This window comes from Petromyzon marinus, chromosome 34, assembly GCF_048934315.1.
Source record: "Petromyzon marinus isolate PM22_M1 ecotype Great Lakes invasive population chromosome 34, UKy_Petmar_22M1.pri1.0, whole genome shotgun sequence".
Taxonomy (NCBI): domain Eukaryota; kingdom Metazoa; phylum Chordata; class Hyperoartia; order Petromyzontiformes; family Petromyzontidae; genus Petromyzon; species Petromyzon marinus.
Genome location: NC_133700.1, coordinates 5,327,270 through 5,340,825, shown reverse-complemented (window position 1 = coordinate 5,340,825; position 13,556 = coordinate 5,327,270). Strand labels below are relative to the sequence as shown.

Here is a 13,556-nt window from a genome sequence, read left to right as displayed (position 1 = left end):
ATTAACTGCCCAGTAATTATGACGTTTATTATTATTGACGTTATACGCTTGGCCGGGAATAGCCGGTGTGCGAGCGCACTTGCCACCGAGCTAGTTTACATAGTCAGTGGTTTGCTTTTGAAACAACAATGATGCGCTCTTCGACAGCCAGGGTCCCCAAGGCTTAAACACCCAGCATTCTCAGCAGTGCCGGCAGTGTCTCTTGACATGGCCAATAAATTTGCCCTCCAAGCCAGCAAAGCCACCATTCAAGAAGCTACCACCACGTCAAAGCAGCGAGCTGAAAATGCAAATGAGCAGCTACTCTTGATTAAACCAAGATGGTCTCGGACAGCACAAACCAAAAATATTACTTTAAATTTGGTTTGTTGCTCACGTCGGCTTATTGCAGCTCTGCAGAGTAAAAAAAAAAAGTAAAACTTGCTTATTGCCAGACGAGACCATTTTCGGAACAACCAATAAAGCTGTGCCTCCAAGTGTGGCTGGGATGCAAGGTGATGCACTGCTCACTGTGAGACTTGCTTCTTGCCACACCACACCGAAAGCGCAATCGTAATATAATTTAACACAACGACAAAACTAGTTACAAATCGAGTGGCAGTCCCTCACCTGTCCCTTGGTTTGCTGATGAGCGGCACACTCGCCGAAGGCGCCGGCGCTGGCTGCGAAGGCCTCCTAGGCGGCGCAACGGCAAGACTTGCGGTGGCGGTGCTGGCGGCGTCGGTGGCACCACCAGCCGAGGAGACAGCAGCGGAGACTGGGGCAACGGCGCTTGCCCCGGCAGTGCTCGTTGCGTTGGTCGTGGCGGTGACGGTGGCCGTGGCGGTGCCGGCAGCGACACCGGCGGCGGCACCGGTGGTGGCACCGGCGCCCTTCTGCGTCGGGTAGTGCACAGGCGTCAGCAGCCCCGGGGTGGCGTTGAAGCGCTTGAGCTCTCCCTGGCCCAGCGAGCTCTGCTCGTCGCGGTTGCAGAAGACGCAGCGCTCATCCGTCGGGCTGCGCACGGCACACACGCCGCTCCTCATCACCACGACCGTCGGCGTTGTCACCGTTGTCGTCTTCCTACAGGGCAGTCCGTCATTGTTATGCGGTCACCACTTACGGAAGAGTGCCCGCAAAACAACACTCGTGTGGAATCAACCGGATGCTCTGGGCAAGCGCCAAGGATAATAAACTTACATCAGGGATTACACGCATGCCGATGGTTAAATCGTAAAAACATGGCCAAGTGCCAAACTTTGTCATTGTCATGGTCGTGTTGCCATCACCGTTACCAACAGGCACGTAACAATTCAATCTCCCAAAGACTCGATCAACTGTGACAAGTGTACGGCGGAATTCAATTCAGGAATTCATTACTTTGTGTGCTGTTTTTACCACCACCTTTTTCCTTCATTCTGTCCCGCTTATACATGTTTGCCCATTCCATCAGGCTACGTGTACAGCGTGTGTTTAATTTGAAAGCAATGTAAATAAACGGCTCTCTTAAGAGCTTTGCTCTTTCTTGCCATCATGCTTGTTCAACTTTCGTTCCATTTTTTCTCATCCATAACCCTATAAATAAGCTTAACAATTGCAGTCAACCAGTCATTGCTTGCCAATGAAAAGCAATATCAACCAGATGTCACCTGGTTAAATAAAGGACAGCATTAAATGGAGATGGAATCGGGGTCGCAGACCGTTGGCTCTTACCCACAATAACACGTATGGTGTCAACAGGCAACGCAGGGGTTACATTTATGTTTTTCTTCAAGACGACACACTCTGACCGAAGTGATTAAGAAAGTTGAAACCGCTCCAGGGTTTGCCTGCTTAAGATAAATGTTTTTGGAATAAACATTAGTCCAGAAGGCCCTTTGGCGAGATTAACCTACATGCGATTTTGTTTCTTTGCCAGTGAAACGGACTATTGTTCATTATTTTTTTCTCTTTATGACCTTTGGGTTGCATTCAGCTTTGGCTCCCAGCATTTCAACCCAAGTTCATCTGCAGCACCAGACCAGCCAACAGCTATGCCCGCCGTATGTTATTCGCAGGACTGAGCGTGTAGCACTCCCTTGAATGCAATTTCTGTTGAATTTTTTACACCGTTGTCAAGAATTAAGTCACATGAACAGAATTATTTTACAGCACTTGAAAACGTCACCCTTTTTTTTTCTAAATCTCACAGGTAGGAGTTAATAATGTTTTTTTTTTAAATACGAGAGACTTTGAATGCTGAGCACATGCTGGGTTCAAATGAGGACAGCGAACCCAACTTTTGTTAAAGAATTGCTTTTTATATTTAGTTTGTTGTCCTTCCCCTGCACCTCCGATTAACACTGTTGGCTACGTACGGTGCGAAATAAGTTCGACATACCTACATACATCCTTGGCCTAAAGTGCTGCGAGTTCAATGGCTACGGCACCAACGCAAATTATTGTACATTAATTTAAAAAAAAATATTACTATACAATTTTGTGTGTCACTTAACAGAGCTGAGGACAGGTCTGAGGACTACGAATTTGTAAACACGTTTCGGCTGATAGGCACGCAGTAAACCCACTCCCTGCCAAACTCGAAGGAACAACGCCTAGCGACGAGTAATTTCCCACTCACTCACGCGCCACTCACGCACTCACGAATGGGGGAGCATCTATTGCCATTTCATCGACCCAATCTCTGTACCCCCCCCACCATAGAGCAGGAACAAAACAGCATTCCCATGACAGACAAGTTATCATTAGGACAATGGCTGTTGACTTCCACCAAAGAGGTATTTGTTTCACGGGCTACCGAGTGGTGACGGTCGGCTGAGTCGACCCCTGAGCTGGGATTTTATTCCGAGATACAGTTGCTGAGCACAGGCTCAAAACATCACGTGAACTCGTAGGCTTTCGCGACCAATATTATCCATAAGAGTTTTTTTGGTGAGATCACGTACATATGAATGTGTCATTAAAACCACCACCATACGACACAGCCAATTAGTAAGGTTTGTCACGCAAACAAAACGTGTCATTTGAATGTGCGACCAGCATTAGATTTGTTAACGATATTAGTAACCAAAAATATTCGCCAACGACTTGTTTTAATTTTAATTGTGTTGGAGAGTAAAACCCACAATGTTACCATTCGAGTATTAAAACATCAAGCGGCCAGCTACAAACAAGCACAATCAAAGTAGCAAGAGATATAACAAAAAACAGATTTCTTCAATTGAGAAAGGTTATTAAAAGAGCTTGGGGAAAGAGAGACAATGGGATTCGATCCCAAAGTGGGGCAGTGTGGGAGAATAAGCAGGAAGAGCGATGCTGTGACCTGCGGTGTGGTGGTTGAACACAGTAGGGAGCCAGTCATTTGAATGTGCGACCAGCGTTAGATTTGTTAACGATGTCAATGACAAAAATATGTCAACGAGTTGTTTTTGTTTAATTTTCGTTAAACGATGACCGCGAGTGGTCGGAAATCATTGAGCGTGACGATGACTACGACCGCTGCCCACCAGAGACCAGAGCACAACGATGACAAGAAGAAGGCAACGAGCCCACGACATAGACTAAGATCATGTAGGAACGTTATTAGAAAATGCAGTGCACAGAGGAAGACCAAAGATGGTAATATGTCTATATAAAATAATTAACTGATTGGCTGATCTCAATATTAGTAAGGCGGGCTGGGGGGGGGGGGGGTTAAATGATGCACCCAACATTTAATAACAAAGAATGGACTACATTTTGATCACTTTAGTCGACCAGACTAAGATCATCACAAAATGAAATCTCAGGCTGTCGTCGGCTAGACCAGGACTATAATTTTTTATTTAAAATGCTGAATAAATTGCCGCTGCAGGTGACCTTCTGATTATGAGCCATGCGCTCTAAACCACTGTGCCACCTGGCCAGATATTGAGACATCGTCATCTTTCAAGGCCGTTACCTGGCATTCCATTAAGCTGTGGTGCCTGCAGGAGTTCCAGAAGGACGTTCCTTCACCTCGAGACTTGATTAATAGTAAAAAAATGAATATAATATTCATTCGAATGAAATACTACAGGTATTAAAAACTACTGCAGAATATCAAGCTCTGCTGAGAGCCTACACAACAGCCTGAATACTTACATTTCAAAGCCAGATTTTCTGTTACCGTTGGGACTTAATTTTATTATATTCACAGCCATTGACCATGACGGCTTCAAAAGCTAAAGCGTACTTAAAAAAAAACTCCATATTTTTCCTAAAAAAATGTTTGTTCACATAATTAGCTTTTTTTGAACCACCTTGTGACTTTTAAATTTGTTGTTTCTTTTTTGTTTTTACATCCAACTTAGCCAGCTCTAAAGAAAGGCAATTGCATAAGTCAAACGTCAGTCTTCCAATGTGATGAAGAAGGCAAGTGATTATAATGATGATTACGGATTTAAGATTCTTCTTCTTTCGTATGGCTGAAGATGCAGAGCAACACCAACGTCACATTTAGGTGGCCAAGCCAGACAACCACGTCATGAGCAGTAGCCAGACAATTTCTGATTGAAGGTAATGCTTTGTGACAATGACTCGCCTATATATATTGCTTTTCCCCGCATCTCCAATTAGCACGGTTGGCTAAGTACAGTGCAAAAGACGTTCAACATACATACATACACCCTATATCTTTAGTACGTCATATAGTTTTTGTTCTAGATATTATCTCTAACATCCGAATAACACAAACACACATGCACCAGTGACCAAGTAACCAATTAGAGCCAAACAATTAACACTAAATAGCACAAGTTCACATGCACACCACATCACCACACTGACATGAGAGACAAAGACCAAGTATTAAGTATCCTAAGTAACGCCACAACCCATGTTTAATAGTCTTAACTGTGTGACACCGGCACATTTCAGACTAACCGAACCTGCCACGCATATCCCTTTATCACTGGCACATCTGAGCCGTTGCCAGCGTGGGGCCCTCTTGGTATTGGGTATTTACTCACTGGCTATTTGCCGAGCTGGCTATTTGTCGAACCAGAACCAAACTGTGAGGCTCTGGCCTCACAAAAGACAATTAAATCCGGCTCGGGGCCAAGCAGGGCCAGGCGCGAGGTCATCGGACTCATTGTGTGCGATGTCAGCGATACACGGCTTTGGTTCTGCAGTGCAAAAACAAACACATTTTACCAGGTAACTGAGCTATAGAGCTCTTTTTCAGAAGCACAGTGGCCACAAATGGTAACCTCAACGAAGTGGCTTATCATTTGGGAATTCATTGCAGCCAAATACTATAAACGCAAGTCGATTCTAAATGTGAAGGGAAAAACCTGAGGACCCATAGAAAAAAAACCACACGACCGTGGGGGGGAGAGAGACACGCAAACTTCAAATATATAGGCGTCAGGGTCGGCATCGACTCAAAACCTGCATATCAGGCGAGAACGATAACATCTCGCCACCGTGGCACCCGAACAACCTGCATCCAGCCGAGCTGTGCCGGGGCTGGCTAGGTGGGCATGGCCTTGACGCTGCTCGGCCACGATGGGGGTGGCGCCTCTCACCTCTTTGGAGTGGCGGCTTCGTCCCTGGACTCCAGCTGCGAGGGATTTTTGGCACCGAGAAAGACGACGGACGCCCGGTCCACCGCTGGCTTCCGCTTCACGTCTGTAGCGACCGACAGAGCGGCGGAGTCAGCGTTGTTGGCCCACGCGGTCGGCGCACGCCGTCAAGAGCGACGGCGGCGGTTCGCAGCGGTGGTGGTGGTGGTTGTTATGGTAAAAATTACGGTGGTTATGGTTTTGGAGGCGATAGTAAAGGCGGTCAATGTGGTGTAACGTATGCGTTGAACTTCATTTGCACTGAACGTAGCCAACCGTGCTAATAATCATTATTGCACCGGTGGTCATATCGGTAGCGGTGGTGTCAGTGGTTAAGGTGGTGGAAGCCGACGCGGTGCTCGTAGACAAGCTGGTGACTGTTCATTGCGGTGGGTCATGGCGGTGACGGAGCTACCGCCGTCGCCGTCCTCGCCATCATCGTCGTCGGCGTGTTACCTTCCTGCTCCGCCTCGTCGTCGCTGTTCTCCTCGTCGTCCTCCTCCTCATTATCGTCGTCGTCATCGTCGTCGATGACGAACACGCGGCGCACCTTCCGACGCGACCTGCACGCGCACGACACAGCCGGGGCAGGGGCTCGTTACTTACGGCATTGTCCCGTTGGGCCAAGTTAGACTGCCCGGTCGCAGCAAGCACAATCCAAATGGAGGACGGAGCATCTCCTTACACAAGGGCATGCAGAAATCCCGCAATAAGGATTCGTCAGCGCCTTCAAACATGCATTTGTCCTCGTAAGCGTTCGATTGGGGATGATGATGTGTTCCGAGGCGCGCGCATGACTTGTGACGTAGAAGGAGGACGTTGCAAGTAATGAAATCATCGCTTTGGCCGCCAAGGGTGATCAGTTTCGCTTTAGTTTGTTTTTTGAAAAGTTGTGGGCAACGCTTTGATCAGTTTGGTCAGTTTTTTATATACACGGTACTTCTGAGTTAGAGCACAACTTTATCCTGATACTTTGCTCACGACTCGTCTTCACTCGCATTATCGTGATTATAAAAATATCCACCGCAAACGACTCAATTGGGATGATACACAGCGATCATCGCCCTCCAAACAGCAGACTAATAATGCCGCAGTCCATCTTGCAAATGAGACTCATCCTGGTCTCTTGCTTTCTCACCTGCTTAAACAAATACACTTGCAATATGAACTAGACCGCCCCCCCCCCCCGAACAGATGGATGCAAAGAGCTAATGCACTAAGAATTTCAACTTTAACTGGAATGCGTTAAATGCTGTGGCTTAATAGATATGGTACTTCACCCATCGCAGCTCTGAGGACAAGTGTTAAGACGAACTGGATGATTGGCACACAGCGAGCCGCACTCTACAAGCTAAAAGCAGTGCTGTTTGACCCCTGTGGAAGTGAACAAGGTAATGTATCCTCCTGCTATTCCAGGTTTCAAGTTTGTTGTGTTTTAACCAGGTAAAAACTAGGGCTGAACGATTTGGGGAAAATATCTAATTGCGATTTTTCTGACAGATATTGCAATTGCGATTTGACTCAGCTGACAAGGGCAATGCTACTGTCATCATGGATAAAATAGAATACAACAACAAAATTAAAGAATTACTCGACGATGGTAGTTATACAAAAATAAAAAGAGATCCCACCAACAGCCTCGTCACACAAACCAACAAAATAATTTCTGATTCAACCGCATTAATTGATCAATCTAAACAGTTTTCGTTGAAACCCTCTGCTGCCAGGCCACCAAGATTGTACGGCTTACCAAAAATACATAAAGTAGATACACCCCTTCGTCCCATCGTCTCTACTATCAACTCCCCCACCTACAAACTGGCTCGTTTTTTGTCTGAAATCCTGCGTCCTTTCACTGGAAAAACCACCTCTGCGGTACAAAATTCTACTCACCTGGTATCGACAATCAAGGGTATTTCCCTGTCCCCAGACGACCTGCTTGTCAGTTTTGATGTAGTTTCCTTATTCACCAAGGTTCCTGTACCTGACACCATCGCAATCATTGAAGACTTGGTTCATCAAGGACTAAACACTGAGGTACCCCCCCCTGGTGAGACACTGTTTAACCAATACATACTTCACTTGGAATGGAACTTTCTACAAACAAACTGAGGGCACCCCAATGGGCTCCCCCCTATCTCCGGTTATAGCTAACATTTTCATGGAGAAATTTGAGACTGACGCCATCCAGACTGCCACTCTGCGCCCAACCTTATGGAAGAGGTACGTGGATGACACTTTTGTCATCTGGCCATATGGCTGGCCTGCTCTAGACCAATTCTTCGACCACATCAATTCCATACACCCAGCCATCAGATTTACCATGGAAGTCGAAAAAGATGGCAAGCTACCTTTTTTGGATGTCCTAATTAAAAAGAGACCTGATGATTCAATGAGCCACTCTGTCTACAGAAAAGCTACCCATACGGATGCTTATCTGAAACCGGATTCCCACCACCATCCATCACAGAAGAATTCTCTCATCAAGACTCTGTATCATAGAGCCCAATGCATATCCGACCAGGAACACATAGGCAGTGAACTCAAGCACGTACACCAAGCTCTTAAGGCTAATGGTTACTCCGACTATACAATCCGCAAAGCTATCACTCAAACCATGAAGAAGGACCCTCTTGAGGAGCCTTTCAAAACCATCACTTTACCCTACATTGCAGGGATCACAAAAAAGATCACCAAAATCTTGAATAAACACAAGATCCAGGTCCGTTTCAACACATTACATAAAATCCGTGATCTGGTTCCATCTATAAAAGATGTGATTCCGGACATACAATACCCTGGTGTCTACAAACTAAGTTGCCTCTGTGGTAGTAGTTACATTGGAGAAACCAAACGCCATGTCTCGGACCGCATTCGTGAACACAAAGCAGACCTTAAACACGGTAGGACCAACACCTCGGCCGTGGCAGATCATTGTTATAATTCAGTAGGCTCACATGACATTGACTTTTCCAAGACAGAGGTTCTTTGTAAGCCATCTGGCTACCATGAGAGATTCGTTCATGAGGCTATCCACATATACAAGCACAGAGACAATTTCAACCGAGAAGATGGATTCTGGCTTAGCAATCATTGGAAATATTTGATAAACCATTTCAGGTCCTAATTGATTGTTCACGCTTACAGTGGCTTTCAGACAGCATACATTAAATTTTTCGTCTCTCCCCTCCTCTTTTCAGAACATAGATGGACTAGTCCTTCTAAATAAACTGCCAAATCGCTGCACGTGGCGCTAACGTTTTTTTAAAAATAAATAAATAAGGCGTTTAAAAATAAATAAATTTATGCAAACCGACACACCTGATGACGACCGTTTGTGTTATGGTCGAAACGTCGTGAGAATTTGTATTGTTTTATATATTTTATTATTTTATTGTTTCCCTTCAACGTGACTTTACCGAAAGAACTAAGAATATGTGATGGAGCTTTACCACATGATACCATCATAATATGAACTGCTCTATATATTCTAAAGCAAGGATGAGAATGTAAAATATATTAATTGCTTCCAACATGTATTTAAACTGTTTTTTTAATTGAAACAATCAAACATAGCACAATTGTTAAGTTAAATAAATAAAATTATAATAATAAGAAATCTAACAATTCGAATAAGACAGTAATAGGACTTATCAAATCGCAAAAAAAAATCGCGGCATTTGCGATTTGCTAATCGCATTGTTTCAAATTGCAATTTCGATTTGAAATCGATTAATCGTTCAGCCCTAGTGAAAAAACTCAAGAGACCAGGATAATACATACTCTTTGGTTCTATTGGGTAAAGTCACGTAGGTGAAAATAAAATAACAAAAAATCACGACGTTTCGGCCACAACACAAGCGGCCTTCATCAGGTGAAGGGACGAGACTGTCTGGAGGACAGCGCTGGAGTGGAAGAAGCCACGCTTAGATCACGACCTTTAAGCTGTGTGAGAAGAAAAAGACCACGCGCCTTGACAAAGGAATTAGCATATAATTTAGCATTGAAATGGCTCATTGAAATAGCTAAGTTAAAGTATACACATCCGCAGAGGTACCCCTTGACAAAGGAATTAGCGCTGCTTGACAAATGATAAGACTAATTTGCAAAACTGATCCTGGGGCATGAGTCTGCTAATAGGATATGATGATTGCTATGTAAAGTCCCAACTGATGAACACAACAGGAAGCCCTGCAAACTTTCAGACCTCCGGACATTAATTTGTATCAAAAGATACCGACAGCACCGGCTATATACAACCGTTGATAAAAATACAAATGAAAAAAAGCAACAACAACAACAAAAACCTTAATTCTTTTTTTGATCAATATATTTTATATTTCCAATCATCTCTACAGAATAACATTTTACCAGTGAAGAGATGTGACTTTGTTTAAGGTGCAATATAACCGAAAAGCCAAATCATGTTTATATTGTAGACATTTACTTTTCAGAGCTGGACTACAGCCAAATGAAAAGTGGAGCTGAATTTAATGCGAATGGTTTTATTGTGCAGTTATTGGTGACTGGGCTCTGTTCATCCACTGACTCCACTTTTAAGAATGTGGTTTAATGACAGGCAGTCACCTGGATTTGAATCCAGGATCTCAGCAATACAAGTCCAGCACACCTCTCTATGAGAGGTAATTTTTGGGCAGTGGCTTTCAGCCATTCAACAACAGTAATAATTTATAAAAGTCTTTGTTGGTGGATGGGGACAATGGATTTTTTTTTATACATACGACTGGTATACACAAATGATGAAGCCGAATAGATTTGAATGCACACAATTGCGGCCAACCAAAAACCAGCTGCGATAACAACAATTGCACACAATACCCACACATCTTTTACCACCTCCCCAAATCAATGCTTGCTAATTAGATAATTAAATGCCCAGTATAAAACAATGCATTACTTTTTGTGTGTGTTTTAATGGGCCACTGCAAATTCCCAAGATCTATTCATACCTGTCTGGAAAGGCATGGCCACAAGCTTAAGTGTCAGATGGGAGAAAGGTGAATGGAAGGATGAAAAGTTGAAAACGGTATTGAACGGCTCTCCTATCTTAAATACAGTGTTGAAAACTGGAAACAAACGATCATGTCATTTAATATTAATGCAAATTACTTATCCGGGAGATCCTAACTTGGTCTCCAGACCATTTGTCACACGGGCCCCTGCTAAATTGTGATGTCTGACCAATTCTAATCATGTTTGGTTGCACTTAAAGAGGAAACCAGGGAACCTCGTGAAATTGTGCCAAACAAAAGAAGGGGGGGGGGGGGGGGGTAAACATTCAGTCCCGCCATCTCCTTGGACAGCTTGCAGCATAATATCCACAAATCCTGGTGGTCAGTCATCCAAGAATAAACACCAGGCTCAAACCTGCTTAGCTTTTGACATCCACCTAAATCGCATTGGCTTATCGTGGGTTGTACGGTCGCATGAAGAAAACGGTTATCACAAACGCATTCCCAAACGGAGTAAATTACTGTTTGCATGCAGGATGCTTGCATTATGGGAGTTTCATTTCAACGGTATGCAATGCACACATGAGATTATATATGCCCTGATATTACATTTCTGGTTGCGCAGAAATACTCCATGTGGTGCCAAGTGTCTTCACCACATGGTGTATGCTAGCATGGCGTAAAAACATGAAACCGGTGTTACAGCTGTACGATGCTAGAAAGCCAGTCCTGGCGGCTGTCTAGTACTGCAGCACTTGTCAGGAGATGGAGAAAAATAGTAATGCCTCTTCTGTATGAAATTCAATACATGGAATATAGAGAAGGGTATGAAACATGCATTTGAATACCACTCGAAAGGATTACGGCAGCAACCTGCCCTCTGCGTTAAGCCGTGGGACGTGATCGAGGGTGGGTTGGATGAGGCGAGGAAGGAGGGACGTGACATGTGGGATGTTCCACACTGCTTTTCAGCCACCCGCAAGCCACTCGAGATAAATGAAACGTGAATCTCATTCATACGCCCGCTGCTCATTATTACGAAATGCAAAAATCCTCATCGTAAAACAGAAATGCCAAAAATATACCCACCATACATGAGCTTTTACTCCTCACGTAAAGGCTGTCAAATTGTGCACGAAAGCAAATCTGCACTTCCTCAGTCTTGTTTAAACCGATAATAATCATCAAGGGAACGATGCCGTGGTGTAAGGGTTTGCTCACTAGATTTGCAATACAGAGGTCGCAGGTTCGATCCCCGAAGCCACAGTTGAAGCAAGCGGCAGGTTTGTTCAATACCATTATCTATGTCCACTATGTAGGATCGATTGTTGACTATTTATGAAAAAATCCATGCAAAGGTTTCTCAAATCCACCCCCCATCACGGCATGCAGTATAATTGGGTACGACCACGATCAGTTAATCTGCAGGCTGGGTGCGGTGGTGTGGGTACGATAAAGTGCGGGAGTGGATGGTGATCATTCAAACTTCATTTATTAAACACAGCAAAGCCTCAAACGAGTTGCACTGCTCTCAGAATGTTCACGCTTGGGATGAATGGTCGATTTATTATTCGTATTCTGTATTTCACGACACACGTGATACCAGTCCGATTTGTTCAGAATAAGGTCAAGCCTACATAGAGAAGAATACTTAAATATTGAGTGCCCTTTATTGGCTCCTGCCAGAGTTTGATCCATGGTCGATACTACAGCTGAAACACACAGAAATTCCCAAAACAATTCCGTCCTAGTTTTAATCTGAAGATAATATTTACGTGCTCACGTTCCAGAATGTACAGCGCGTGACATGTGATCACGTCTATTGAACTGCCGAGCTGTTTTTTCCCCCCAAGATTTTGAAAGGCGCATTACATGGAGAATGTTAAATTTACCTTTGTGCCAGTCATGTTCCTTTAAACGGAACGCATGATTAGATGTCATTATCTCTCCGTTTGATGCCATATTCACAGCACTAGGCTGAAATGAGGATATAAATATTACAACTGTATTAACAATCTCCTGTGGGGAACTGGAAGAACAAATGTTCAGTCGTACGCATCATGGAACACGTGGTACTTGTGGGGTTTTTCCCAAGACACCTTGCAACCTGCTTAATGATATACCTTAGATGTTTTATGCATTTTGGTGACAGGTTTGGTGGATTGCAATGTAGAACTTCTTTCGCACAATACGTAGCCAACCGTGCTAATCAGAGGTGCTATTGGTACATCAAATGTCTCTCAAAGATTAGTACAACTATTCATGTTAAAGAACAGTACATGGAATGAAATATCAGAGCTACTTCTAAAACACTTCAAGTGACATATGGGTCCACATTGTAGTGGACAGCACTCTGCCAACCGTTTTGGCCACCGAGAGTAAGTTTATCGCATGATAGTCATTCCAATATATATTAATCCTCAGAGCATGAATTTAGCCAAATTAAGTGCAGAACCATATTTAATGTGATGACCGAACTGAGACCATCAACTTCCCGACAGTTTAATCACGGGCGGCTGCCTGGACTCCAACCGAGTATCTCAGCGTTGGGGGCTCAGCGCTCTGTCATCTGAGCCACACGCGCCGACTCACACCAGTGGAGATATTCCGTTGTCAGGCAGAATTACGGTAACCTTGCTAGCGCTACTATACCGAAAAAGTCGGAAGGCACACGACATTTTTTCCTGAGTTTACAACCATAAACAAATGCCTGCTATAGACTCCGTTACATAATATTTAATGCGAATGTTGGCTGGTTAATTAGGCAATATGAAGTCACGGCACGAAGGAATGATTTGATTTCAATTTACGTCACCAACAACTTTCCGCTAAACCAACGCCAGCGAGCTGGCTCGTACATTTGGAAACTTGCTCGCGCCAGCTCGAATTTTCAAGTTAGCAGACAGATTAATTCATATTCTTAGCTCTTTCGGTAAAGTCACGTTGAAGGGAAACAATAAAATAATAAAATATATATAAAACAATAAAAATTATCACGACGTTGACCATAACGCAAACGGTC

The 13,556-nt window shown here is 44.1% G+C and overlaps 1 protein-coding gene across 14 annotated transcripts in view; it reads right to left on the bottom strand.

Moving 5' to 3' along the window:
* The window catches only part of LOC116948619 (histone-lysine N-methyltransferase 2C-like), a 151,952-nt gene that overhangs the window by 73,267 nt on the left and 65,129 nt on the right, over nucleotides 1-13,556 (bottom strand). For 13 of the 14 annotated variants that reach the window (XM_032965457.2, XM_032965467.2, XM_032965460.2 and 10 more), the window contains exons 4-6: nucleotides 6,018-6,124; nucleotides 5,526-5,628; nucleotides 610-1,062 (exon numbers count right to left, since the gene is read on the bottom strand). In XM_032965457.2, coding sequence (XP_032821348.2) covers nucleotides 610-1,062; nucleotides 5,526-5,628; nucleotides 6,018-6,124 — 663 coding nt within the window. The remainder of the gene's footprint in view (nucleotides 1-609; nucleotides 1,063-5,525; nucleotides 5,629-6,017; nucleotides 6,125-13,556) is intronic. The other variant, XM_032965469.2, reaches the window with a different exon arrangement.